Consider the following 26,832-nt stretch of genomic DNA (forward strand, 5'->3'; position numbering starts at 1 on the left):
CGAGTCTGGCGAGTTCACCCCTTGGACTCGGACGAGCTCTCCAGACTCGAGGGGCATAAATCGGACTCGGACTTGCCAAGTTTGGCGAGTCTGGGGCGATTTTCTAATCTTTGGTGTAGATGCTGTAGCTTTTTCATTTTGTTAAAATATCTCCATCTAGAGAATCAACTGATTTAAACTTTGAAATTTTATGCTTTGTAATGTGTAATGTCCCCAATTTTAGCCTTTAGGCTTGTAAATGTAATCCAAATTTATGTTCAAAATCTGAAGTTGTAAGAATTTAGATATTCTTTTACTTTCTTATTGAATTACTTAATGCTTAAGGAATATATTTAATCTTTTACTGTTTGTATTGACTGTTCCTTCTTATATTGCAGATTGCTGTAGATAACATTTATTGATTTCGATGATATCTGCAGCATTCCTCATGACATATATATATATGTGTGTGTGTGTGTGTGTGTGTGTGTGTGTTGCCCAACGATCAAGGCATGCCTTGACCGGGCATGTCTCTTGACATGCGCGCCGATTCATTAAGGTGTTTACCGATAACTATCGGTTCAAATCAAATGCTATTTAATTGTTATATTAACCGATAACAAATCGATATGTTTTGAATGCTATTTTATTATTATGATAACCGATAACATATCGATATGATGCAAGTGCAATACGATTATAATGTAGATCGATAACAGATCGTTATTAAAGCAAGAGCAAGTTTAATATGATAACTATCATGATTATCATATGATAACATCAATCGGTGTTATCATATGATAATTATGATAGATAACATAAATCCGATCTGCTTAATTATAATCACACCACAGCATAAGAAATATGGTCATAGCACGATCGATGACAGATTTGTAATGATGTCCAAGTGTCGAAATGTGCAATCTGATGCTTGGAATATGGAATGCATATAAACATGATTATAACAAGTTTATTCACTCAATCATAAAGTCTACCATTAGCTTGTAGTTACATCGATAAGGTAGATGATTGAATGAAAGATAAATGAAGTCTCTCATTCAATCATTTATCTTACTGAAGCTACTTAGTTTCAACACTCCCTTTTAGCTAGGGAAGATAAATGGAGACCTATGTAAACATTGAAATAAGCATCACATTTCTCATAATAGAATGTATTACATGACCTCGTAATACAAAGGATCATATCACATATGCTCGTGACATGATGTATCACATAACAAGTGACACAAGAATATATCACATCATCTCATGATATAGATATCACATAACACGTGATATCAGTATCACATAACACGCGATACCTTGGATATAAAATACTTGAGAATGTTGAATTCCCTTATATCCAAGTTATGGTATGTGCACTGACATTACGTCACATAATGTCTACCATAACATATCATGGCACATCCATGAGTCAAGATGATATCAAGTCAGCATGATATCAACAGTACAAGATCTTCACCTTATAATGTTTAATACAAGTGTTCATTGTCTAAAAGATCGTCACCTTTTAGAAATGTACATAGGGGGTGGAGCCCATAAAGTCATAACACGACAAAAGAAGTTTACACATTAAACATCTCATATATTAGTACAGATTACAAAACAAATTACAACTCAATCATACCAAGACCTTTCCTGAAGTGTTCAACTTTCACTCTGGATAGAGGTTTGGTAAGTATGTCTGTTGTCTGGTCTCCTGTACTGATATACTGTAACTGAATTATATTCCTATCCACCATATCTCTCACATAGTGATAAGGAATCTCTATGTGTTTGGATCTATCATGAAATACAGGACTCACAGAGAGTTTTATAGAACTCTGATTATCACAATGAATTATAGTAGGTTTTAGTGGCTCACCGAATAATCCCACAAGCAGTTTCCGGAGCCATACTGCTTCTCTTGCAGCCATGGAGGCTGCAATATATTTGGCCTCTATAGAACTTTGAGCTATTGATGACTGTTTCCTGCTAATCCAAGATATCATGGCTGAACCCAAACTGAAGCAGCACCCTGAGGTGGTTTTCCTGTCAGTCACACTTCCAGCCCAATCCGAATCAGTGAACCCATGAAGATCCAAATCAACTTTCTCATACTTGAGTCCATAGTTAAGAGTACCTTGAAGGTATCTCATAATATGTTTCACAGCCATAAGATGTATCTCCTTAGGTTCACACATGAACTGGGTCAAGGCATTTACTGGATAACATATATCAGGTCTAGTATTGACCAGGTACATCAACGATCCAATCATCTGTCTGTAGAGAGTAGGATCTACCAATAGGGAGTCTGCTGCTGCCTCCTTTAGTTTGTGAAGATTTGTTTCCATAGGAGAAGTTATGGGTTTGCAGTTCATCATACCAAATCTCTTCAATATGTCTAAGGTGTACTTTCCTTGATTAAGTACAATACTGTCAGAGTTTTGCCAAACTTCCGATCCAAGGAAGTAATGTAGAAGGCCTAAATCCTTCATATCAAACTCCTTTTCAAGGTCTTTCTTACATTGGCCAATAAGGTGATCTTCTCCTGTAATTAAAAGATCACCAACATACAAGATCAATATCAACACATCACCTTTGACTTCCTTGAAGTATAGATTTGGATCTGCATCATTCTTTGAGAATCCCAATCCCATGAGATGGCTGTCAATTCTTTCATACCAGGCCCCCAGGGCTTGTTTTAGTCCATATAGGGCTTTCTTTAATATGCACACGTGATTCTGCATTGTGGATCTCAAACCCTTCTGGCTGTTCTAAGTAGACTTCCTCTTCAATTTTCCCATTCAAAAAAGCAGTTTTACAATCCATTTGATGGACTTTCCAACCTTTAGTTGCTGCAATGGCCAGTACTGCTCTGACTGAGGTGTATCTAGCAACTAGAGCAAATGTCTCATCATAGTCTATTCCCTCTTTCTGTGAGAACCCCTTGGCTACAAATTTGGCTTTATGTTTCTCTATGCTACCATCTGCAGCATGTTTGATTTTGAATAGCCACTTGGATGAAACAACAGATTTTCCTTTTGGCCTAGGAACAATTTCCCAAACATCATTGTTTAAGATGGATTTATATTCCTCAGACATGGCATCTTTCCAAACTTGATGTTTAAGAGTTTCTGATACATTAGCGGGTTCTGATTTGGAGAGATCATTCATTAGGGCTACATAGCTGGTAAATCTTCGGGGCCTCTTACTTTCTCTAATAGTCCCTGAAGGAGCTGCAAAGTCCCTTGCATCTTCCATTGTTTTGTGAGCCCATAGAGGTCTTTTCTTAGGGAGGAATTAGTACTTCATTTTCTTCTGAACACTCCCTCTGAATCTTAGGAGTGGGATCCTCTTCTAGGTTTGAAGATGGAGCATAGATTTTTGACTCAATAGAGTATTTAGCCCTTTTGAAGGCTATGTCTTCTTCAAATATTACATCTCTACTGAGTTCAATATTGCTATGTCCAGGCACAAATATTCTGTAGGCTTTAGAGGTTTCACTATATCCAACAAAGATTCCTTTTCTTCCAGAGGGTTCTAGTTTTGTTCTTTTCTCTTTAGGTATATGAAAGTAAACAGGGCATCCAAATATCCTAAAGTGACTGATATCGGGCTTTTTCCCGGTGAAACTTCTTCAAGAGTTGTGTCTTCAATGTGGGAGTGAGGACATCTATTTTGTATGCATACAACAGTGTTGGAGGCTTGTGCCCAAAGATGAGTTTCTAAGTTTTGATCAAGAAGCATGGCTTTGGTTGCTTCTACAATGGTTCTATTTTTCCTCTCAGCAACCCCATTTTGTTGGGGGTTGTAAGGAACAATGAACTCCCTCTTAATCCTAACTTCTTTACAAAATTCCCTAAAAATGTCTGAGGTATATTCCCTCCCATTCCCAGTCCTTAGGATTTTTATTTTCTTTCCGGAAGAGTTTTCAAAGAGAGATTTGAATTCCTTAAATCTCTTGAGGATCTCTTCAGATTCTTTACGTTTAAGAAATTAGATCCAGTTCTTCCTGGAGAAGTCATCAATGAATATTACATAATAAAGGAACCCTCCTAATGATGGTACAAACATTGGCCCACATAGGTTAGAGTGAACTAGTTCTAAAACATTGCTTGTTTTCCTAGAACTATTCTAAAAGGAACTCTTAGTATTTTTTCCTAGGGCACACCCCTTACATGTACCAGAATGTTATTGTTTTAACTTAGGCAAACGAATTACTAATTTTTCCATTGAACATAAAGCATGAAAGTTTAAATGACCTAATCTTCTATGCCAAATTTCATTAGAATCTGCAATCTCATGAAGTAGGGCTAGGTTAGATTCAGTACATACCTCGTACAAATAGCCTTTTCTATGCCCTATGGTTATAGCCTTCTTGATGGAAGAGTTTTGTGGCCATGCTAGAACTTTACCATTCATGAAGGTTATTTTGTACCCATCATCTTCAAGTGTAGATACAGAGATTAAGTTCCTCTTGATGCTGGGAACGAATAAGACTCCGGTGAGTTGGAGGGACATGCCTGTCTTCAGCTTAATGGTGCAGGTACTGACGCCTTTCACTGGATGTGCAGAGTCATCACCAATGGTTACTTCTTCATCAATTTCTTCTAACATGGAATCCAATAATTCTCTATACCCAGTGATGTGTCTTGAAGACCCACTGTCAATGATCTAGGTGTTAGATTTACTGGATACTTGGCTAGAGAGGGCAGAGTAAAATACATGCTTCTGGGAGTCATGTTCTTCTTTTTTCACTTTTGCAAATGTAGCTTGTTGTTTGATTCTATCCGGACATTTTGCTGCATAGTGTCCATATTGATCACACCTAAAGCACTGAATGTGAGAGATGTCTTTCTTAGATGACCCTTTCTCATTTCGGTTCTTTCTCTTCTTGAAATGTTTCTTCTTGCTTTTCTTGTTGGAGTTTGTATTTAGAACATGGAGATCTTCATCTATGTTCTTTTGCTTGATCCCCTTCTTATTTAACCTTGACTCCTCTTGAAGACAATCTGCTCTTAGCCTTTCAAATTTCGGATATTTAGCCCTTGCACTAATGCCTTGGGCGAATGTTTCCCATGTACTAGGCAACCCATCTAGAGCAATGAGCGTTAGCTCTTTGCTTTGGATCTCATATCCAAGCGTTGCCAGTTCATCCCTTAGTGCTGATATCCGCATAAAGTATGCATTGATGGACTCTCCTTTGTTCATACTTATATGATTTATTTCCCTTTTTAGAGCCAAGGTTCTACTTGCATTGTTTATCTCGAATGCACTTTCGAGTGCTTTGAACATATGGTAGGCAGTCTCATGCTTTGTTATTATTGGCATAATATGATTTCTCACTCCATCGACTATGATCTTCATGGCTTTTTCATTTCCCTCAATCCATGTCGATTTGTTAGGTTCATTCTCTAGTTCTTTTGATTCAACTCTTACAAATGATTCAACTTTATTCTCTTTTAGAATTATCTTAATTCTCAATTTCCATGCTGAGAAATTATTGCCTCCTTCAAGTCTATCCTCAAATCTGATAGCATTAGCCATGGGAAATGTGATGTTTATATCCTCGATTGAACTTCTCAAATTTGAATGCCTTAGGTTCGATCAACCTGGCTCTGATACCATGTAAATGTAATTCAAATTTATGTTCAAAATCTGAAGTTGTAAGAATTTAGATATTCTTTTACTTTCTTATTGAATTACTTCAATGCTTAAGGTTATATTAACCGATAACAAATCGGTATGTTTCGAATGCTATTTTATTATTATGATAACCGATAACAAATCGGTATGATGCAAGTGCAATATGATTATAATGTAGGTCGATAACAGATCAGTATTAAAGCAAGATCAAGTTTAATACGATAACTATCATAGTTATCATATGATAACATCAATCGGTGTTATCATATGATAATTATGATAGTTAACATAAATCCAATATGCTTAATTATAATCACACCACAGCATAAGAAATATGGTCATAGCACGATCGATGACAGATTTGTAATGATGTCCAAGTGTCGAAATGTGCAATCCGATGCTTGGAATATGAAATGCATATAAAGATGATTATAACAAGTTTATTCACTCAATCATGAAGTCTACCATTAGCTTGTAGTTACATTGATAAGGTAGATGATTGAATGAGAGATAAATGAAGTCTTGTTGGTGTCTCTTTTATCATCTACCAAACATTAGGATAGGATACCCGAAGGTATTCTATCTTCTCCTGAAAAATCACTACTGATTCCAAGGTCTATATGTGCGAACAAGCGACTTTAGTGGAATAGCTTCTTGGGTAGTGTATGCTGAAATTTCAAGGGGGACTTACGTTTGACAAGTATCTTGAACTGCTGGACTTAGATGGATTTAGCAATTTTAGGCTCTTCTTTTTTTTGGGAATTTTCTGGGATTTAGACTTTCAAAAGAAAGGGAAAAAGGGATAGGGTTTAGGAAGACTAATCTAATCCTACGAATTTCAGAGATGGTATCAACTGGGTGCTCTCGAGAAACCAAACCTTGCTTCGCCACACTAGGGACAACTACACAAGTCTGGTGCAATCTTCAATGGGTTGTGCTTATGATCGAGATGTTGGGATGCACAGGGGATGGGCTCAGACTAACTTTGCACGGTAGAATGGAAATCATCCATTTACCAAAAGTATGAGCGGAGATACACCATCAATTGACACGTATCAAATCCTTCATTCAAATTAACAACAATGAAAACAAATCTAAATTAATTCTAACTAAGTGTTGAGGCAATTGAAACCATGCAAATCATTCAAATAATAGAGATTACAAAGCAGTGCACATGCAATATATTATCTGGAAATGACCTTAAGCAACAATAAATCAAAAACCTCACCCTTTTTAAATGAGAGGAGGCAACCTTATATAGTTTCTCAAAAATAAATGAATGGCCGAGATCAAACAGTGATCAAGGGCCAAGATTGAAAGTCCTAAACCCTAATTAGGGTTTCCCGAAATACTATCAGTTTAAACAAATGAAAGAGTGACAAGTGGCGCAACTACTAATTTTACTGAGGTGAGTGGCCACTTTCCTCTTTCAGAGATTCAACATATCTGGACACAATGAGCTTGACCTCCTCCATGGTGACACTTGGCAAACCGCCAATCTGGAAGTCGATGAGGTCCACATCGTCGGCGCATGTGGCAAGGATGCCTTCCCACTCCACTGCTTGGGTGAGGAAGTTTGCAATCTTCGAAAGATCGCCTTTGTCAATCATCCCTGAATCTCGGAAGAAGCTCGCCTGAATCCTGGCTCTCAGGTTCTCTGCTTGTAAATGCTTCTCCCCTAGGCTTTCCTTCTTCCAGATCTCTGACGCCACACGGAATACCTTGCCTAGGATCTCTCTAACACTTGCCTCTGTCTCAAAACACTTGGTCTCGGATTTCTTCAGAACCTCAATCCGAGTGACCAGAGCATAGTACCACGTGTCGAAGTCGTACCTGTCTCCTGTTTGTATGATGCCTGCATCCACTAAGCTCCTCTTTGACATGCCTCGGATAACCTTCAAGTGAGGGAGTATTTCATTCTAAATTTCATCCACTTCTTCCCAATTGGATGCTAGATCCTGAATACGATCAATCAACAAAGAAGTTGCCTCATGTGCCGATACTAAGTTTTCTACCAGGGTGTCAGCACGCACCGAAGCGTCTGAAATCCATTCCTTTCCTTGAGTGTACGAGCCCTTCATATCATCATAGTCCTTCATTGATCCCTGCTGAAGAGGCTGTGTTGGAGTAGCCGGGACTTCATGGTTGAGCGGGCTGGTAAGATGGAGAACATACTTCTTCCATTGTTGGTTCTCTTCTTCCACTTTCTTCCTCTTTTCCTTTTCATGAGCCAGCCTCGTCTTTAGAACGTTGCAGGAGTCATCAAAATATTGGATCTCTTGGTCCTGGGTAGGCTTACCCATCTCTATGGTGGTAACCTTGTAATCATCTGCGGTGACATTGTCCCTAGTCTTCCCTTCTTTGGGCACCGCTATCTGGACTGTCTTGAATCCGGCACTGTCTCTCTGAATCAGGGAAAACTTCCTAGCTGGTTTAGGTGGTTTAGCTATAGCGGGTTCATTCAACTTCTCCAGGAATGCTGCGGTGACCTCCTCGGTTGAGTGGGCCTCCTTGGGAACCTTGGCCTTTATCCTTGCTCTCAGCCAATCCGGAATGGTTGATTGTTCTACAGTGTTCCGATCAAACTCATCATCTACCTCTCCTGGGTTTGTTGGTATGCCATCCAAGAAGATTGTAGGTGCTTCAATTTGCCCCCTGTCTGGACTTCGGAAGACCTTTTCCACCACTTCCTCAACTGGTTGGGAAAGCACTCTTACTTCATCATCAATCACACAGATGTTCATCTCTTGCTCCCCAATTGCACTTTGATCAGGCGCAATGGAAGTAGCACTTAGGATGGAGTGACTTTTGCTGGATTCTCTTCTTGCTCTTTGAAGGGAGAATCCTCACTGTGTGAGCTCTGTGATAATTCTTTTGCTAGAATTTCTTCTGTTGTGATGCTTTCTTGATTTTCAACTGAAGTCTGCATCATGCCTACAAAATTTGGAGATTGTTGTGGGACATCGGTTGATACAATATTGGTATTAGCGGGAACATTGACCGTCCCTCTGTGTACTGCATTTGGTTGAGGGATTCTTGGTGCCACAACTTCAGTCATACTACCAAAGATTGTTTCTCTAATTTCGTGGATTTTCATCAATTCAATCAAAGGCAGGTTGACTTTTATCCTTTTGAATTCTTCTAACACAAATGAACTTAGCCTCTTAATTCCTCCTTAGGACTATCTTTTGTCTGGGTGTGGACGGGCCCTAGTTGGGGATCCGTTAGTTGCCTTTGGTCGACTTGATGGGAACGGACAGGTTTTGGACTACTGGGTTGGACATTCTGTTGGTGATATTCAGGAGAATCCCTAGGAGGTGTTGGTGCATTGGTAGCATTGGATTTGGTGGGGTCTAAAAGTTGTTGGGAGGAATAGATGTGGTTAAAGGTTCATTGTATCGAGTATTCCTTTGGTATACGCGGGGTTGATTTCCAGACGTTTGTTGGAATGCTTGCACTTCCCTAGTGCCTTCAACCAAAACACTATCATATAATGGGGGGAAGTTATAGCCATTGATGGTGGTTGGCTGGTTCGATACTAATTGGACTTCCGGCCTAACTTGACCTTGTGGCAATTCCATGGGGCTATTGGCAGATGCAGGTGGGAATCTTTGGCTAGGCTGGTATGATGAACCATTCTGGAGGGGGACCTGACATTTTCTATGACCAAAGCTTGATCATATCTTGTTACAGGAACAATCTCATACCCAGTTGGCGGAGCTTCTTCTACTCCTGAATTCCTTCTCTCGCTTTGGAAAATGTCTGCTGCTACCTGGAATTCATGGCATTGTAACTCGGAATGCTGATCAGTACTGTGCAACCTACACCATCCTGATAGTGCAGCTTCTGCTAGGAATACTTTGTCTGCGGGACGACTATCTACAACAGGTTGGCTATCCAAAGGGGATGGTACAGTACCGTTGTTGGGCCTAGTATTCAATGTTCTCTTCTGGGGAACCTGATTATTGTTTTGGAAATTCTAATTATTCCCTTGGTAGTTCTGATTGTCTCTTTGGAAATTTTGACCGTCTCTTGTATATCCGGAAGAACCTTGTCCTGGATGATTTCCTTGATAATTTCTCTGCATTTGGTTGTTCTGTCCTTTCAAATAGGCTACCTCCGCCGACAGTTTCTTTACTTGATTGATTAATTCCCTCATTTCTTCTTTCTCCTCTGGGGTCCGACTTGAAGTTGTCGCGTTTTGGAGATATACCGACTGCGGCGGAGGTACTTGCGAGACAAGATTTCTAGGGTGAAGAACCAACTGATTATTGGCTATAGGAATTGGGTTCATCACCGGAGTGTTCTGAGACAATGCTCTAGTGATATTTTGGACCTGTCCTTGTGCAACGGGATTTCCTAGATAGTTCAAGGGTCCTGTAGCGGCACCTACTTCCAGATCATTGCTGACTGAAATAGCTGAAGCATAAGCTTCTTTCATATTGGTTGGGGGGGTCCCTTTTGTTTTTACAAACATGGAAATAAGGCGGTCCAATGCTGCATAGTAAACAGGCAGTGCAGCAGCATTATTCAGATTGTAGGGATCTCTTACTCTTGTATATGCTTTGTGAAACCTATTATTGAAAGTGCTAATAGGTTCATGTTCTTGTCTTCTTATTTCCACAAACTGTCGATATAATTCAGATGGAGAGATTGGCGATCTGAATTTTTCTAAGAAGATATCTTTCATCTCTTGCCAATTATGAATGGAGTTAGCTGGCAGGTGGATATACCAGTGAGAGGCTTCTTCATCAAAGGTGTAAGGAAACAACCTACAAGCCACGTCTTCATGCTGGATATCTCTATTATGCAGGAGATCTTCGAAAATCTTGATATGTTCATCAGCTGAGCGACTTAGGTCACGACTATGAAACCTAGAACAGAAGTGCTCAGGGCTCTTTGGCATTGCATTATAGGCTGTGAAGACCATAGGGGATGCATTGGCCGGATGCCACGCCATTGGGATGTTTGCTGGGGAAATCACTGGCTACACTTGTTGGATAATTGGTGTAAAGGAGACTGAAGGCGAAGTGCTTGGGACTTGAGGGGAGGGGGTTTGAAATAAATTGGAAATGTCTTCCACCTCTGGTCTATCTTCTTTTGCTTGATTCTCTCCTTTCTCTGGCGAAACTTCTCTTTTTTGTCTAGATCTGGTGGGTCGTTCCAATTCTACGAATTCTTTGGATGAACCTTGTGCTGATCTGAGGATCCTCTGAAATTTATACGGGGAGAAAGAACTTATGCGATCCAGCGTAGCGTTTATTCTTGTTGAGGCAGTGCAGGAGCAGGTTCAGGGGCTGGATTAACTTCCTCTTGTTCTCTCTGATTTTGTGCGTTGATGCGGTTAGCAATCTCTTCTTCTCCTTCTAGGATGAAGCGCATTCGACACCAGTCAGGATAATTTCTTTTCACAGACCAGGCTAAGCTATATAACTCAATGATGATGTCTTCTTGTTCGTCGTTGAAGCTCAAATCTGGTTGTATCACTGGTTCGGGGTCTCTTCCTGGTTCAGGAGGAGTGATGGGCAGACCCATCTCTTACCATGTTAGTGGACTGGGAAGAAAATTGTAGGATTTCTTTCAAAACTTGCTTGTGAAGGGTAGAAATCCTGTGTCTCTCCAGATTTTCTTTGATCGTAGTCTCTATTTGTCTTCCTTTTTCTTCTTCTTTGGCAATAACATGACTTACTTGTCTGAACTGAGAGTAATTTAGTTTTGACTTCCAAGCAAGTGCTCGCAATTGATTTGTAATGTATGACTGATTTAGTCCTTGTTCAGGTTGTTCAAGAGGCAGATCGAATGGGAATTCATGCGGCAATACCATGCTGCGTCATATCTACTATCCAGAATAGGTTACTTTAGCTGGTCAAAACTTGACGATGATCAAGCCCTCCTTCTAGCGCCATTTTATGTTGCGCTTGAGAGGAGGGTTAAGAAAAAGTCCTTAAATTTACTCCCTCAAGCATAAATTGATAGAATCTAGATGTCAATTGTTCAGCCCTCCTTCTAGCGCCATTTTATGTTGTGCTTGAGAGGAGGGTTAAAAAAAGTCCTTAAATTTACTCCCTCAAGCATAAATTGACTGAATCGGGATGTCAATTGTTCGGCCCTCCTTCTAGCGCCATTTTATGTTGCGCTTGAGAGGAGGGTTAAAAAGTCCTTAAAATTACTCCCTCAATCATAAATTGATAGAATCTGGATGTCAATTGTTCAACCAACAAAAATTTGCTCAATGTGATCAAGAAGTTGCTTGATAAGAACTCGAGAGATTGGCATACACAATCGAGGTTTGCTCTATGGGCAGACAGAACAAGAGCTAAGAAATATCTAGGCACTTCCCCATACCATCTGGTCTACGGACAGGACCTAATTTTCCCTATCCAACTAAGGATCCCGACTCTAAAGTTCATGCAAGAATTTTTGGATCCAGAAGAGCGAGTCCAAATTCATCTCTCCCAACTGCTTTTTCTTGAAGAACAAAGAGATCAAGCCCTGGAGAAGTTTGCCAAGTACCAAGGGACAGTCAAAAGATGGTTTGACAGACAAGCCACTACGAAAGCTTTCAAGATCTCGGATCTGGTCCTGTATTGGGATAAACCCCATGAACGAAAAGGAGATCACGACAAGTTCGATTGCTTATGGAAGGGACCATACCAAATTGCCAAGATACTGGGAGAGAACGCTTTCAGGTTAAAAACTTTGACAGGTGATGACATTCCTTTGCCCGTTAATGGGCAATTCCTGAAACATTATTTCATGCCTTGAGTTCCGTGGTGGAATTCGTTTGTACATAGCTAGGGTAGTTTTGCTTTGGTTGTGTGTTTAGTTTAGTTGTTTTTATTTCCTTCGTTTAGTTTGCTTTGTTAGCTTAGCTGTTGTGCTTTCGCTTGCTTCCGCGTGCTTTAGTTTAGTAATAAAAGAGGATTCCCTTGGTGAGAAGGTAATGTTGCTTAACATGCACACATTGGTTTGACCCCGCTAAGCTATGTTCGGGGTATTCCTTTGATGAATATTTATGAAGAGCTTTTAAAATTTTAGATTAATTGTTTCTAGAGTATCTCAAAGTTAGGACGAGCATTTGACTAGAAAGGGAATCATTAGTTGTATCTCGACACCGAGTCTTTTAGTCATTATATCTTGTACACTTTAAGAATCCTCTGAGTCATTTTTGACCTCCCACAGTGAAGTTATGGCAAGAAAACATAAGGAAATTCGTCAAAAGTCTTACTTCAGTGCCACTATAATACTCAAGCCCGTAGTAAGCTTCATTGCTTACACGCCGAAGTGTGGAAATATGTGAAAAGAAAAGAAAAAGAATATCAAGAAAGAATAAAAGAAAAGAAAAGAAAATCAAAACACTTAGCGGTTGAGGTGTGCGGAAATCTCTATAGGTGTATCCTTCAAATCGAAGTATAAATCGCCGGAAGTAGAGCAATCTCCGTGAGATTATAGAGATAACCTCGCCAGGGCTATGGACGCTCGCTGGCAGCGAGGCTCTATCCAGGGATGCTTTTGGAGTAAGGCAAAGCACTTAAAATTATGCAACTTGCCATGATGGAACCAAAGAGTCATAATGATCTTAAGAGACGGGAATGAATGCATTTTGCACACACTTATAATTGAAGGATGAAAGATCTTGATACAACAGAGGATTGCTCTTTCCTTTTTGAATGCCCTTCCAAGCCAGCAGGTAAGTTAGTTATAATTAATTTTTGATTCTAAATGTTCAGAATGGGTTTTATCCTAGGAATATTTAGGAACATTCCTCTCGTGGAGTCGCCAGATGTTGTGACCTTTTTCACACATCGCCCCATTGCTAATGGGGACCCTCTGATTTTCCTGCTTTCTAGGGTTTTGTTAGTGTCCTGTGGCCTTTTGCTACAGTTTCACCAAGCCTTGTCCAGTTCAGAGCATTTCAGGCCCTGACGATTGAAAGTTAGTTTTTGCAAGTTATGTGATTCCAAAGTGTGAACACCACCAGAGTGCTTAGAAAGGCCAAAGGACGAAGATCGCAATTGATTTGGACGAATTTGGACAACTTTCTATTTTTAGAAAGTTTGCTTTTTTGCTTTTTCCTATTTTTTAGGAAGTTTCGTTTTTGGCATTTTCAGCCCGACCTCCGGTATGGCTATTTTTAGAAAGTTTTTCCTATTTTTTAGGGATGTCTGCTTTTTGCTTTTTCGGGATGCAAACCTAGGGTTTACACTTACACCACTGACCAGCTTCGACCGGAATTCGAAAATTCCAAGTTTTGACCTAAAAAAGCTAAATCCCTAGATTTTAGGTTTTTTTGCTTTTTCGGGATGCAAACCTAGGGTTTACACTTGCACCACTGACCAGCTTCGACCGGAGCTCAAAAAATCCAAGTTTTGACCTAAAAAGCCAAATCCCTAGATTTTAGGGGGCGTGATGCCTCAGATGATCCACCTAAGCATGGATTTCAAATTTCAAGTTAATCCGGTTAAATTAGATTAAACCGTGAAATTTTGAAATTTCTCTAAAAATTATTCTAAGTCTGGCTAACAAGGGTTTTGAAGTATTTTTGCAGGTTCAAACCCCACCACGATGCAAGAGAGGCCATGAAGGAGCCTTGCCTGAAGTCCACCATGCCTTAGGAGGCTATGTGGGTGCTCACCCTAAAGTCCGCCATGTTTGGGGAGGTCACATGGGTGCTCACCTCAAAGTCCGCCATGCCTTTGGGGGTCACATGGGTGCTAAGCCAGAAGTCCGCCATGTGTTGAAGAGGCAATGATGGCCAGCACTCTAAAGTCCGCCCAAGCAAGAGGAGGGATGCCTAAAGTCTGCCCAAGGGCTAAAGGGGTCATGTGGGAGCTAAGGCCAAAGTCCGCCATGCCTTAGGAGGGTCATGAAGAGGGACCTTCAAAGTCCGCCCCATGCCTTAGCCAAATTTTCACCTTGATGGAGGCCATGAAGGAGCCTTGCCTAAAGTCCACCATGCCTTTGGGGGTCACATGGGTGCTAAGCTAGAAGTCCGCCATGTGTTGAAGAGGCCATGATGGCTAGCACTCTAAAGTCCGCCCAAGCAAGAGGAGGGATGCCTAAAGTCCGCCCAAGGGCTAAAGGGGTCATGTGGGAGCTAAGGCCAAAGTCCGCCATGCCTTAGGAGGGTCATGAAGAGGGACCTTCAAAGTCCGCCCCATGCCTTAGCCAAATTTTCACCTTCATGGAGGCCATGAAGGAGCACACCTCAAAGTCCGCCAAGGCTAAAGGGGTCATGTGGGAGCTAAGTCTAAAGTCCGCCAAGGCTAAAGGGGTCATGTGGGAGCTAACTTCAAAGTCCACCCCAATGCCTTAGCCAAATAACATCAATAATGGAGGCCATGAAGGTGCCTTAGCCAAAGTCCGCCATGCTAGATGGAGGTCATGATGGAGCCCTCTCCCAAGTCCGCCAAAGTAAGAGAGCAAGGTAGGAGGTGCCAAGTTTAAAGTCCACCAAGGTTGGGAGGCTAAGGAGGAGGAGTGACCAAAGTCTGCCCAAGCATGTGGGAGCACTCTCCAAAGTCCGCCCAATGAGGAGAGGCGCTAGAAGTCTGCCCAAGGTGGAGAAGCCACCAAAGTCCACCTAGGCCATGAAGGAAACTTGCCTGAAGTCCGCCCTATGCCTTAACCTTCAAAGTTCGCCTTGATGGAGTCCTTCCTAAAGTCCGCCCAAGATGAAAACAACCCATTAAAGGCCCACCTACACATGGAAGGTCAAACAAAGTCAACATGATGTCACAAAATCCACAAAGATTTCAAAATTAAATCTAAAATGAAGAAAATATCTAAGGATTATTAAAAATCCTCAGAATAAATCCAAAATGGAAAGTTTTTTTTCCTGGAAAAAGAGAATATTGAAGGAATATTGGAAAATTATTGAGATATTAATTCAAAATGGAAAGTTTTTTTTGAAAGGGAATATTGGAGAATTTGTGAATATCTTCAAACTTAAATCAAAATGGAAAGTTTTTTTTAAAATTAGAAGTATGAGTTGGATGATTTTAGGGGTTTTACTTGAAGATTTAACCTTATCTACAAATACTTCATTAGCAACTTCATTATTACACCAAGAAGTTCAAAGTTACAAAGGAGAGCTTAGTAAGGTATGTCAGTTTGAAGATCATCTGGAGAAAACTCTAGATAATGCTGGAAGTTGGATTAATATTTTTTGGCGAAAGGTTTATAGATTTCTGGAGAAAGGCAACTAGTACGAGGAAGAATCATCCAAACTTTTCTGAACTTTTTTAACATTTCGGAGAAAATTCTAGCCTTACTTCTATCCAAGTCAGAGGTGAAATTAAAATTGTGAATTTCCTGAATATTTTCCAGAATTTAATAAATGATTTTTTCGAAAATTTTGGAGGAAGAAAATCATTTTTTTTTTTTTGGCTAAGTATGAAATTTTTTGAAAGTTTTGACACTTGGTGGTAACCACAACCAACCTTAAGACTGAGGGTTTTAAGGTAAAAATTCGATTTTTATGGCTAAGTATGAGAATAAAAAATGGAAAATTTTCCAACACTTAGCCATTTCGCAGCCCCGTTACTTTCAAAACTTTGCAAATCCTTTTCTAACTTTAAAATTTCCATTGTTTGCCTGTAGGCCTTATACATTATGAAATTCCAGGTAGACAAAGGTGCTCCTCCAGAGTTGAGGATGACTTCAAAATGGAAGAACATCAGCGACACCAACCTCGGACACATCAATCTGAGGGAGTTTAAGAAGCGAATGTTTGGTCTGGACAACCTTGTGCCTACCACCATTGCGCGAAAAATGATGAAGAGTGGTATCGTGCACGCTGCCGGCTTCCTCCCCACCATGCAGTGCAATGAACTAGTAGTCGAATGTGCCAAACACTACAACCCCATCAGTAAGGATATTGTTGCACCTGATGGAAGAGTGTTGGCAAATGTCAACGATGAGGCCATCAAAGAGGCCTTCAGTATCCCTGAGTACCACAACGCAATATATATGACAAAGGACGAAGCTGACAGTCTGTACCACGACCACCTAGAGGAATATGATGCCATAGTTAACCATTCCTGGCTAGACAAGCCGAGGAAGGGCGCCTCCAAACTCCAGAGAAAGAGCCTAGTGCGAGCATACTTCAAGGAGGACATTGGGACATGATTGTCCTGCTCAATAGAATAATAGGAAATCCTCAGGGAGCTCCATTCGAACCCTGGATGAATGAAATAATCATTGGAGTAAAAATGATAGATTGGGCCCAGATGATCAGCGACAACCTAGACAGCCAGCTAAGGAACCTGGAGGCGAATAGGACTTTCTTCATGAGTTCTTACTTGTTTTATTCTTTGGCCAGGACCTACAGGTACAGAGGTCTCACTTGTAGAGGAGAAGTTGGGAACAAGGAGAACCAATTTCCAGTATATGATTGCTATCCCCAGCTCCACATGGAGGAGAAGTTCCATTTCAAAAGGGTGAATGATACCTTCCTGATGCACATTACCCAGACACTTCAAGGTGGCCTGCACCAGAGGCTCTCTCAAGAGTCTATGGACATCATCGGTCGGTTCGGGTGTTGGTACATCCAATATCCAAAGTTCACTTACCTCCGAATTCAGGGATTCTCTGGGCCTCCATACAAGCTTCCAGCTTACCCTACCAACCGAGTGGTGTTGCTCGAGGTTGTGAGACAATTGGAGGAGTATATAGTGATTCAAAGGGATAAGCAGAAGAAGGCAGGGACGTCCTCACTTACAATTGGTAATGGGCTGGAAACATGCCCATCATCACAGGCTGCAGCCACCGCTGAGAAAGAATTGGCCTGGTATCCCTTCTATCAATACAAGGCATGAAAAGATTTCGATCCATTCCATAGGATAAAGAAGATCGAAGGGACAACGTTTGAGCACAGATAGGATCTAGAAGACTACTGGGCTAATGCAGCCGATAGTTTCAAGATCCGGAAGAGGTTCTGGTCAAGAATTCCATTGAGTATGGTGAGAGCAACGAAAGTTTTCAGAGTTGCTGATCAGGTAGAAGAAAGCCTAGAACTTCAGCAGCCGAGCTTTGAAAAGATGAAGAATGAACCCTTAGTCTTAATAGATTGGACAGAGGGAGAGAAATCGGATCTAGCAGACCTCATGAGGTCGGTGGTTGAGTACTCAAGGTGGTGGGCGTCTGAAAAGACAAAACAGTTGAAGGCTAAAGGTATGACTTTGACTTATGAATTAATGGGAGTAGATGATACTCTGTCCGTCGACCTTTGTACCTCCGCTGGTGATGCTCGAAATCCAGAAAGTGTTGGGTCTCGAAAGAGGAAGGAGTTGGGTGGAAGCTCCACAAAGGTCATAGGGAAAAGGGCTGTAGGTGAGAGAAGAGAAACCAGGAAAGAACCAAGTAGTTTTCTACCAAGGAAAAGACGAACCTGCTCCATTCCTGTTGTCGGTAAGGATATTTGGTAAAATGTTGCATAATTGCCTAGTAGACTCCGGGGCCTCCAACAATGTAATGCCACTGGCCGTTTGTCAAAAATTAGGACTTGTTCCGGCAAGGACTAATAAGAAAGTCACACAACTAGATAAGATTGAGGTACCGGTGATGGGAGAGCTCAACAATATTCACATGCAATTGGCAGCAGACCCGAGAGTACAAAGTTGCATTGATATCTCTGTCGTAGACATTCCAGATGGATATGGCATGTTGCTGAGTAGGGATTGGTCTAGAAGACTGAATGGATACATTTCCACTGACTTCTCTCACATGTGGTTGCCATGGAAAGGGGTTCCAATCAAATCAAAATTGATAGTACCCCAAGACTCAGACTAATGATTACAGAATATGGAGAAAACAATGAAATACTGTTCCTTGAAATAGACCTAGGGTCTTATACACCTAGGGCGAATGAAATTCTGACACTACAAGCCTCCTCCATAGGGGAAACCAATGGAAACGGGGCCGACTTCACAGTAATTGACGATCCAGATAAAGAGAAAAGATTGTTCGAGAGTTTCAAAGAATTCATATGGACGAACGTGTGTCGAAGAGCTGAGATGAGGAGTAAGATTCATGAGCTATTGCTGACCAATTGGTGTCGGGTTCACGACACATCTCATTCAGAATTCACTTGTAAAGAATGTCACAAAGCAATCACAGAGGTTTGTCGGATGCTACAGCAATTTGCAGATCCTGGAAGCGACACCGAGAGTATACAAGTCCATCAAAGGCATGAGCCTCAGTGGAATATAGAGATAAATATGGAAGAGGATCAACTGCAAGATCGTCGGAAGCGCACCTTTGAAATACAAGCTTCACCATCCTATCGTACAATCAAACAAGAGGTTGAAGGTGAGATTAGCCAAATATTAGAAGAATTTAACGGAAATACCATGGAAACCCAAACTCTACCACCCCCACAGGAGGAAATGGAAGAGCAAGCTTCAGTATGGTCTCAATATGAAGAGGTAGCATGGATCCCGAGGTTTGACGGATCCTATTCCAAGAAAGGGGCAGGAATTGGTTTTAAGTTAACCAGTCCTGACGGGAGATGTTTCTCATAGCTCGTCGACTCCAATTCCCTTGCACCAACAATGTAGCTGAGTATGAGTCGCTAGTTCATGGATTATTGTTCGCCATAAGTAAGGGAGCTAAAATGGTACAAGCCTACGGTGATTCAAAGATAGTAGTCAAGCAAGTGAGAAAGCAATATGTTTGCCATGATAAGAGGCTATCCCATTACCATAACAGAGTTTGGGATCTTCTGGAAAGCTTCGACGCCTTCAACATCTGGTCAGTAGGGCGAGCAGATAACCAAATTGCGAAAACGTTAGCTCAAGCAGCCAGTTCACTGGAACCTCTTACCATAGGAAACATGGATCATCTGTCCATAGAGTTGTCACTAAATCCCTCAATCCTAGTTAACATCGCAAACTTTCAAGTATTCGAAGACGATGGTCAAATCCAAGAATTTTTAACAAGCTCAAACATATTTACAGCCCAAATGATTGATGAGGAGGAAACAGAAGAAGAAGCAAAATTGGATGATGACGGCGCTTTGAACTTGAAAACAAATTTCATCCCTAAAGGAATGATACGGCTGGAAAGAATGTATGACCAAGACCAAATTAATGAGATGAAAGGTCAAAAGACTAATGGTGACCAATTCGAAAAGGTCAATATGGGGACTGAGGACAATGCCAAAAATGTGTACGTAGGCAAAATTTGTACACCAGAAGAAAGGGTCGGAATAATTCAAGCCTTAAAAGAATACTCCGATATCATAGCATGGAGTTACGAGGACCTAAGGACCTATGATACTTCCATCATTAACCACACAATTCCTCTCAAACGAGACAGTAAACCTTTCCGGCAATGCTAGAGACCAGTCAACCCATTACTGGAACCTCTTATACACCAAGAAGTTAAAAAGTTGCTAACAGCAGGGATCATATTTCCAGTACGCCATTCGACGTGGGTTGCCAACTTGGTCCTAGTCAGGAAGAAGAGTGGAGACATTAGACTGTGCATTGATTTCCGAAATTTGAACAAAGCCTCTGAAAAAGACAATTACCCCCTGCCGTCCCTTGACGAAGTATTACAAATTGTGAATGGTTCACAGATGATGTCCTTTCTAGACGGATACTCAGGTTATAATCAAGTACTTGTGGAATATGAAGATAGATTGAAAACCGCGTTCACTACAAAATGGGGGACATTTGCTTACAAAAGAATGCCTTTTGGGCTGATCAACGCTAGAGCTACGTTCCAGAGAGCTATGGATATCGCCTTCAGAGAGCTGATTGGGAGGAGTATAATCATCTACATGGACGATCTTACTGTATTCTCAAAGGAAAGAGAGAGTCACGTTAAAGACCTAAGGAGGATATTCCAAAGATGCCGAAGGTATGGGATTTCCTTAAACCCAAAGAAATGCATATTTGGGGTCACCGAAGGCAAGCTGTTAGGACACCTCATCACAAAGAAAGGCATATTGATTGACCCTGAGCGTATTAATACTATTTCAAGGATCAATTTGCCATCCAGCCAAAAGGAGCTGAGGTCTTTCTCCGGAAAGATTAATTTTGTCAGAAAATTTATCACCGGTTTCGTCGAGATAGTAAAACCTTTAAGTGAGATGTTGAAAAAGGGTGCAAAGATGGAATGGACACTATCATCAAAGAAAGCATTTGAAGAAATCAAGTTGGCTATAGCCGACGCGCCAGTTTTGGTCAGTCCAGACTACACTAAGCCGTTCTACTTGTACTCCTTTGCATTTGAACATTCGTGTGCCGCAATACTCACGCAGCGAACAGAGGAAAAGGAAGAGCATCCTATAGCCTTTATGAGCTCGCCTCTCAAGGATGCAGAATTGAGATACCCAAGTGTTGAAAAGCAGGCTTATGCCTTAGTAAAGGCTGTCAAGAAATTTAGGCACTATATATTAAGGAGTAAGATCTTCGCCATTGTACCTGATGCTGCAGTTAAAACACTCCTGATGCAGAACGAGCTAGGGGAAAGGCGAGGAAAGTGGGTCGCCACCATCCAAGAATATGATGTAGAGTTACAACCAATGAAATTAGTCATAGGGCAGGCTCTAACGCAGGCTATGGCGGTCGAAGGACCTGGACTAATACAACAGACATATGTCTTGACTGATGTCTCTCAGAAAGAATGGTACTATGATATCATGTCATATTTAACAGACCACAGATACCCCACTCCCATGAATTCTGCACAGAAACGAGCCTTCAGACTCAAGAGCCAGTGATATATGCTCCAAGGATCAGTGCTCTACAGAAAGAATCATGAAGGTATATACCTTCGATGTGTTGGGTACGATGAAGCCAAGAGAATAATAGAACATTTCTATTCCAAGTTTGGAACGGGCCACTGAGGGAGTCAAGCCACTGCCTTTCAAATCTTAAGGGCAGGATATTATTGGCCTACTGTTTTTAAGGATGCCTATGAACACGTAAAGACATGCCACATTTGTCAGGTTGCCGCTATTAGAGAAAAGAACCCCGCAATGCCATTGCAACCAATCACAGAGGTAAGACCATTCACCATGTGGGGGTTAGATTTTATTGGAGCAATAAACCCACCGTCATCAGCGCAGCACAAGTACATCCTGACAGCAACCGATTACTGCACCCGGTGGTCTGAAGCCCAGGCATTAAAGAACTGTACGACAGATACCAACAAGTCTCTCATTCAATCATTTATCTTACCGAAGCTACTTAGTTTCAACAACATGGTATCAGAGCCAGGTCCAAGCTAGGAGCCCCAAGCACACGAGAGGTGTGGCTTAAGGGGGAGTGTTGGTGTTGGAAATAAGCTACTCCCGGACTGACAATGGACTGGTCCAAGAGGGGCCAGTAGCTCAGTGGTAGAGCACTCCAGCAGCGTATGGAAGGTCCTAGTTTCGAGTCCTAGCTGGTCCATGTCTCAACAAGGCTAATAGGCGTTATAAGGAGAAATTAATTAACTTAATTTTTTATAAAGTCATTAAAATAAACTATTTATTAAAAAGTGACTTTATATTTAATTAATTTAATTAAATGTGACTAAAGTATAAAAATAAAATAATAATTAATAGTCACTTAAAAAATAAATAAATAAAGTGTATCTACCCCCTTCTAGAAGGTGTATCATGACGAGTTATGAAAAAAGATAAATAGAAGAGGGAGATGGTGGGGAAAGAGACTTGGATTTGTTATTGTTGAGTTAACTTGGTTTTGTAGAACCAAGTTGGTGTCTGCAGACTAAGGGTCTTTGGGAACGGAAACTCCCATGGATCGCATAACTGAGAGGGTGAAAGATCTCTTGAGGGGTTGCATTGAGGAGATGACACTTCAGTCATCTCATATGAGCTAATTGGAGTTTTTCATATCAGATCTTGTTGTGTTTCAGATTATCAGATTTTCAGATTTGAAGAAGATTGCCTTGTTGAATGCATATCCTTGAGCAAGAATAAACAATGATATTTCTTGGCATTTAGGCGACATTTATTGAGGAGTTTTGAGGCAGATCGGAGCTTATATCTTGCTGTCATAAGAAGGTTGCAGACCCTGGCTTCCACGATTTGTCTCATATCTCTTCACACATGCATCGATTTTGATTGCAATTTGTTCCATAATTCATTGGAGGACAAGGCGATAATTTTGTGATCATTCATTGGAGGGATTGGTGTCTATTTTATTTCTTTGGTGAGTCCAAACTTTGGCAGGTCCGCCACCCTATACTCCATCGATTTTCACCATATGATGCTTGTGATTGCTTAAAGATCTCCCAAGGAGAAAGGCGCTGTCATTGGTGAGGGATCTGATTAGATTTGGAGGAAAAATTGGGGTCCTTTGCATGCAGACTCAGTGACATTACAAACTTACCACTTACAGCAGTAAAGGCGGCACACCCAGATGGTAGGATTTGACACTTTGCCTAGGCCCTTGACTTCCAAATTCCACTACTAGCAAGGCAATTTACACCTGCATCTTTTGGCGTCTATTTCTGGTGTATTCGTAGAAGATTCAGCTACCATCTTCAGAGAACACAGTCTGAAAGTATAGCAGCAGGGATGGCTATCAGAGATCAGTTTGATTGGGCTGTTAGACAAGGATATTGCTACCTCCTTCATAGCAATTTGACCAGGTTCAGTCATCATCATTTTTCTGATCAATTAAGTGTGGTTTAGTTGCCATATGTAGTTGAAATTCAGAAAGTGATTAATAAGAAGTCTGAAGTATTTGTAGATGCTTTGAAACTAGTCCCTTAATCCGCATTATAAGATCCATTTGAAGAGTCCATAGTAACACATTGAGTCTGGTATATATTGCATGTACTTTTACTGAGGACTTATGTCATCTGTTCGATATGATGCCAGCAGACCTATGAGTCTGATTTTCTGAGTCAATTTCTGTGATAAATTGGTAGTGGATGCATTCTTAATGTCATACATCTGAAGATAATCATTATAGAATATTCTTTCATTAGATATTGCTTGTATGTTGAATTCATTGTCAAACTTAAACAAATCTGAGACAGCAGATTACACAAATAACAGCAAGCAGACAGTCCTAGACAGGAAATATCTTCCTGTTTTCAAATCCTCAAAGGATGGGGGATATTACATAATGTCAACTCCAAGACTTGACAGAAGAGTTTGAATCATTTTCTGAGTAGTATGGTAATCTTCCAGCTTTTAAAAAGGCTTTCAAGAGGTTCAAAATTAAGTAATTTACTTAAAACTATTCAATTTTACTTTATTGGCCTGCTTTAAATTGCCTTTAATGTAGTAATTCAACATATATTGTTAACCATATTTGCAGTGTTATTCCCATGTAACTTAAGGACAGTATTGTAGATTAAAGTGTTCTACTTCTACCCAACGATTAATTTGTTGATTTGGTAAGAGTGGTTTCTTTGACACCATACAGTCTAACTGCTGCTATAATTACTTTATGACAGAACTACCTGGGTTCTATTTTGACCCTGAGAAGAACAGGTATTTCCCCATCCAGCATCGAGCAGCTGGAGCCAGTCAGATATGTAAAACTAAAGTAGCTTCATCGTCTGTACAGGTACTTCTGTATATCCATATTTTACTTAGCTACTAAATGATTTTGTTGCAAGTTTCGTAGTTTTTGAAACCTAGTAGATTAAGTCTCCTGACACTGCTATTGAAAGAGTCCACGCAGTTCGTAGAATTTGATATATATTTGAGTTCCTCTGGAGTCAATGTTGTGTTGAATCCTTCCAAAGAATCATCCAGGAAGGAAATGCATTATTCCTAAACAATAGTGGAGCTAAAATATACATGTATTTAGTTTCACAATAGGCTTAGTCTTAACAGAAAGCCAGACTAATAGTTACAACCATCCATATTTTATATATTTACATTTCAATATAAATCCTATAGTAAATCCTTCGTGAACACCAAGCCAAATAGAGCTATGCATCTTTTTTAGGTAGAAAATAGTGTTCCATGGAGTTTCTTGACGGGGAATGTGGGATGCCAGGATGGGTTTCAAGGACGGGGGAACCAAGGGCCTAAGTTTGGGGATGGTGGGAGCAGCGGCAGGCGGAGAGGTGGGGGGGAGGGGGCGGCACTGATATACAAATAGTACTTGAAAAAATAGTTATAAAAAGATGTATAAGAATTGCAATTTTGAATGTTCAAATGAAACTTTGGCAAATTAGTAAAATACTAAATACTAAAATACTTGAATATTATTAAAATTTGAAGTGAACATTCAACATTAACAATTTAATGTTGAAGTTTGAACAATGTATATGTCATTCAAAATTTATGTTATATTCAAGATTTCATAAAGATACAATGAGTACAATAATGTCAAAATAACTAAATGTAGTGAAGGGAAACCTCTAATCAGCCCCAAACTCCTCATCACTAGAATTGTTGGACTCCGCATGGTCAAGCTTCGCCAAACTAATACCAATTAGCCCTGCCTTTGTAAATGTAGCATCCTCATCAATCTATGCTGGCTCTTTTGGCTCCACATCCCATTGTGCTGCTGTATTCTCTTTGTACACAAGTGTCTTGTGGTCAATGAGACACAAAGAACTATGTATAACCACAAGCTTCTTTGCTCTCCTAGAGGTAAGTCTTTTCCTCTTAAGAGAGTGGATGAAGCTTTAAGTAGACCAATTCCTCTCAGTAGTTGAAGAACTAGAAACTAGAGATAGCAATCTAATGGATAGAGTGGTAGTCAAAGAAATCTATCCATGGCAATTTTACCGCAAGATTGGGTCCTCATTTGCCATAGTTGCCATATCCATCTTGGCTACCTTAGAAAAACTCCTAAGAGTGGCAAATTTTGCCAACTTAGTACAAATGATGTTGGCCTCTATAAGATCATACATCTTCCCAATGGACCTAAAGAACCTTGTCGTCACGTCTACATTCTGTATTGGTGTAGCTATACCAGGCCTATGCATGTATCACTTGGGGTTCAATGCATAGGCAACTATGTGCAAGGGAGTGTTTTCCCATTTCTGATGAATGATCGACTGAATGTGCTCATTGTAAAATGCTATGTGGGGTCCTTCTCTGGCACAACAACCCTCATTTGATCAAGCATAGAATCATTGCACTCATACACCTCTCCAAGGCTAGGTGCTGCGACATCCCCAAAGCTAATGACTTGGAAAACTAGAGCAATGATGGAGACTTCAAATATAATTTTGCATCACCCCAAAAAGCATTACTCCTCACTGCATCCTTCACCCTCCTCCCCTACTATGTCTTGGACTTAGCTTGCTGATTTCATTCTACTGTAATGATCGTTAGTTGCAATGACTCTTGCAACCCAATCGTTCTCTCCAAGAGAATGAATAGGATGCATATTTAGTCTCAATAGGTTTAAAGAACTCCTTAGAGAAGCTCCTGAAGAGTGCATGTGAAGTGTGGTGGTTGCAAATAAACATCTGCACATCTCTAGCATCATTGACCATTGCTTTGATCTACTCAATCTTTGCCATGCCCTTGAGTGCATTATTCATGGCATGCTCACAAGGAGTCCACCAATTATGTCTATAAGCTGTCTCAACTAATTTCCTTGCAGATTTACGCACATGGGGCACATTTGTCACTACTTGGACCACATTTTGTGGCCCAATCTCCTCAATAGCATCCTTGAGGATCTGAAACTGGAAATTAGCATCTTTGTGATGCCTTGAACAATCAACATCCTTAAGAAAATATGGGCCCTTTGTACATGTAATCATGATATTGATGAATGAGCGATACATAATGTTTGTCCACCCATCCATGATTATACTGCATCTACTTTTCACTCAACATTCCTTCATTGTCTCCATCAACAGATTTATCTTGGAATAGTTCTTAACCAAGATCGTGGTCCTCAATTTTGTCTCCCCTAGTGGCACATATGATGGTCCTCCCCTTGCTATCATTGCCAATCATCTCCTTATAATAAGGAGATCGAACCACATGAAATAGAATGCCATTGGCAAAGAAGAATCATTATCTATATCATCCTTCAGCTGCACATTGAATAAATCAGCTATGGGGTTATGAGCATCACTTGTCAATTTGCATTTCCCCCTAGCCTCTCTTGCATGGGCTTTTGAAGAAGAACCTGGTATCTCTACTACTCTCCTCTACAAAGTATGAGTAGAACCATGTGGTTGGCTCTAATGAGCTTACGACCTATGAGACAAAGAAGCAAACATAGGTGCAACTGCATTGTCATCAGGGACACC

General features: G+C 40.6%; 1 protein-coding gene across 7 annotated transcripts in view; it reads left to right on the forward strand.

Annotated features, from left to right (window-relative positions):
* Positions 1–26,832, forward strand: part of LOC131074707 (uncharacterized) — a 177,244-nt gene that overhangs the window by 6,361 nt on the left and 144,051 nt on the right. For 6 of the 7 annotated variants that reach the window (XR_009113107.2, XM_058011407.2, XM_059213867.1 and 3 more), the window contains one exon: positions 24,055–24,167. The exons of the other annotated variant lie outside the window; for it this stretch is intronic. Coding sequence is in view for 2 of the 6 variants with exons in the window: in XM_058011394.2 (XP_057867377.1) it covers positions 24,055–24,167 (113 nt within the window). In the remaining 4 variants the exon portion in view is untranslated. The remainder of the gene's footprint in view (positions 1–24,054; positions 24,168–26,832) is intronic. 7 annotated transcript variants of the gene reach the window in all.

Source organism: Cryptomeria japonica, chromosome 11 (assembly GCF_030272615.1).
Source record: "Cryptomeria japonica chromosome 11, Sugi_1.0, whole genome shotgun sequence".
Classification (NCBI taxonomy): domain Eukaryota; kingdom Viridiplantae; phylum Streptophyta; class Pinopsida; order Cupressales; family Cupressaceae; genus Cryptomeria; species Cryptomeria japonica.